At 47.3% G+C, this 2,653-nt stretch overlaps 1 protein-coding gene across 1 annotated transcript in view; it reads right to left on the reverse strand.

Moving 5' to 3' along the window:
* PKDREJ (polycystin (PKD) family receptor for egg jelly) overlaps positions 1 to 2,651 on the reverse strand; it is a gene marked incomplete at its 5' end in the record, with an annotated part of 21,416 nt that extends 18,765 nt beyond the window's left edge. Inside the window, one exon of the mRNA XM_010837628.1 lies at positions 756 to 2,651. Within this exon, the coding sequence (XP_010835930.1) occupies positions 756 to 2,651 (1,896 nt within the window). The remainder of the gene's footprint in view (positions 1 to 755) is intronic.
* Between the last annotated feature and the right edge of the window lie 2 nt (positions 2,652 to 2,653).

The following is a 2,653-nucleotide window of genomic DNA, read 5'->3' on the forward strand; positions in this document are numbered from 1 at the left end:
GTCATGATGTGGATCAACACGTCCCTGCCTGCGGTACTGTCCACAACAAAGCTAAACGCCCCTGTCGTCTTTGTCGCAGATTCATCCACTGCATAAGGCTCTGAGCTGGGTCCCACCGTGAGATTAAAAGTTCCAAAGCTCAGGTTTTTCCTGATGAGGTACACTTCCACTGCATCAGGTGGGATCTCAATCACGTCACCTGTGGCCTCCACTCCTGTCATTCGGAATCCAACCACCTGGGTCAAAATGTTTTCCCCATAATTTAGCCAAGGGAAAGGGTCATCCGCAAATTCACAAAACATCGTGGAAATCGGAGCGCTGGCAGGCAGACTAGGAACGCTGTTCACATTTAGGCTGGGATAAAAACAATTCTGACAGTGCTTCTGGGTGCTGAAGAACTTGGTAACATTCCACTTTTCGGTTTTCTTGACATACATTTTAAAGTTGGAGGTCCTCAAGGCAGTGGTCTCATTCTCCGGCACTTTCACAGCCAATACCGTGTCTGCTAGAGATTCAACCACGTGGAAAGGCTCTTCAAAGACTTCATAATGAACCAGCAGTTTCAGGATGTTAGACAAGGTTGTTAAGATTCCAGTGCACACACTTTCTATTTGCTCAGAAGAAATGCTCTTATCTCTCTGATGACTATCTTGGAGGGCTTGGCTTGCTTGCCAAGTCCTCACTGTGGCCAGTTTTTGAGAGAATGCACTGATCTCAGAGGTTTTCTCTGTTAATTTAGTAACAGCCATGACCACCTGGCTAATATTCACCAAAGTGTTTATAGGAAGAATGAGTGTCTGATTGAAAAGGTGTTCTCGGAGTTTAATTTTGTCAGCTTGAAGACTTGCGTCAGTTTTCATGCTATTCAAGACAGAAGCTACTACGTATATTAAATAACTTGCATTTAGAAAATCCTGCTGTTGAAGCAAAGTAGACAGGGAGGAATTTGGTCCCATGGTGAAGTTGGATAACTCCTCCAGCACAGTTGGTGATGACTTTACGTCAGTGGGAGGCCGCACAGTGGCATACGAGTTCACCTGAGAAAAAGCTCCCAGAGAGGTATTATATGCCTGAGCAATTATTTTCAAGGCATAATGACTGTCCAACACACCAACAGGGAGAAAGGAAGGGGGCGATGTGGAATTCTTTCCCAAATACAGGATGGATCCAAAGTTATTCTCTTTCAAAGAACTGATCTCACCAAAACCATGTACATCAGGAACTATTATTTTATATGTAAGAACAATGTTCTTATGCTTGAAATGAGTACAAATGACAACAAACTGAGTAATGAAGGAAATTCCTTTTTCTGGAACAATTTTGCAGTCTGTGGTTATAGGGACATGGTGAATAACGAAAGGATATCTTAAGACCAAGGTGACTCCACTCCAAGTTGCTGCATTTAGAGAAATCCAAAACTTATCTTCCCTGAAATTCCAGAAAGCAAAAGCTTTTATAGACACATAAGCACCATTCCGTCCTGTTGAAGTTTGCCCCGTCCAGTCCAATGGCACCTCCTGACCTGAAGACGTCAGAATGGACCACCGATAGACATCTCGGCCTGCTGTACAACCTGTGCAATCCAGAGACAACGAGAATCTCTCTGATAAAACCAGAACCTGGTCACAATTTTCAATGCATGAAGTGCTTGCTACTGGCTCTCCTTGAAGCACGTGCACCGTTGCATCAGCAAAGGCTGACCTGCTGGTCTTCTGGATCACTAGTCTGAAAAAATATACACGGCCGCCTTGAAGTGTTTCTGGAGAAAGTGTGAGAATAGGACCAGAAGCCCATGTCCACTTGAGATCAACCTGCTCCGGGAGACAAACTTCCTTGCTTATCACTGTTATGTTTTCTCCATCATAGTTTCTTGAGTCTGTGGTACAGTACCAGAGAAACTTAAGTCTCTCTTTCTCTAGAGGGTCTGTTTCCTCTGGATCAGAAGACATATTTCCATTGAGAGTCACCCCATCTGTGAAATTAATTGTGATGTTGGAAGGCCCTGAAATAACAGCATTCAGGGGACGTCTAAAAATGATGACATAGATGCTGTCTGAGTCGTTCTTCCCTGGAACCTGGGGATCCCGCGTTCTGACAACCACCGAGAAATTAAACAGATACACTCCCCAAGGTAAAGAATATGGGGGTATAGTCACCTCGAAGAAACCTCTACTAAACTTGACCGGTGGCTTTTCCAGAGGTTTAGTCCAGTCAGGCACGGCCCCTACATAAGGAACGGAATAGATAGACCAACCCCGATAATAGTACTCTTGGATGGGACAGAAGAGGATGACTGTTGCATTGAAGGTGTCTCCCATGTCCCTGGTCAGTCGCACCGGTCTATCGTCGTTCCTATTTATCCTCACGGGGTCCAATTTACAAGGCCAGGGTCGGAATACCTGATAGGACACGGAGGACTCAGTGGGTTCTGAGCTGTTCAGGCTGACAGCTTCTAAGACGACCGGGGTGGGCCCGTCCGTGGGACACTCGGTTCGGGCCACGAATCCCGGGTAGGAGCGCCGGCCGCGGTGCAGAGCCCGACGGGACAACACGCGGCTCTCGGCGGCCGCGGGCCCGAGCAGCCCGAGGCGGAAGGTCCACTCCAGAGGCCCGAGCGAGCGCGGCAGGCGGGACAGCCAGCGCAGGGAGAGCC

Source organism: Bison bison, unplaced genomic scaffold (genome assembly GCF_000754665.1).
Source record: "Bison bison bison isolate TAMUID 2011002044 unplaced genomic scaffold, Bison_UMD1.0 scf7180017864079, whole genome shotgun sequence".
Lineage (NCBI taxonomy): Eukaryota > Metazoa > Chordata > Mammalia > Artiodactyla > Bovidae > Bison > Bison bison.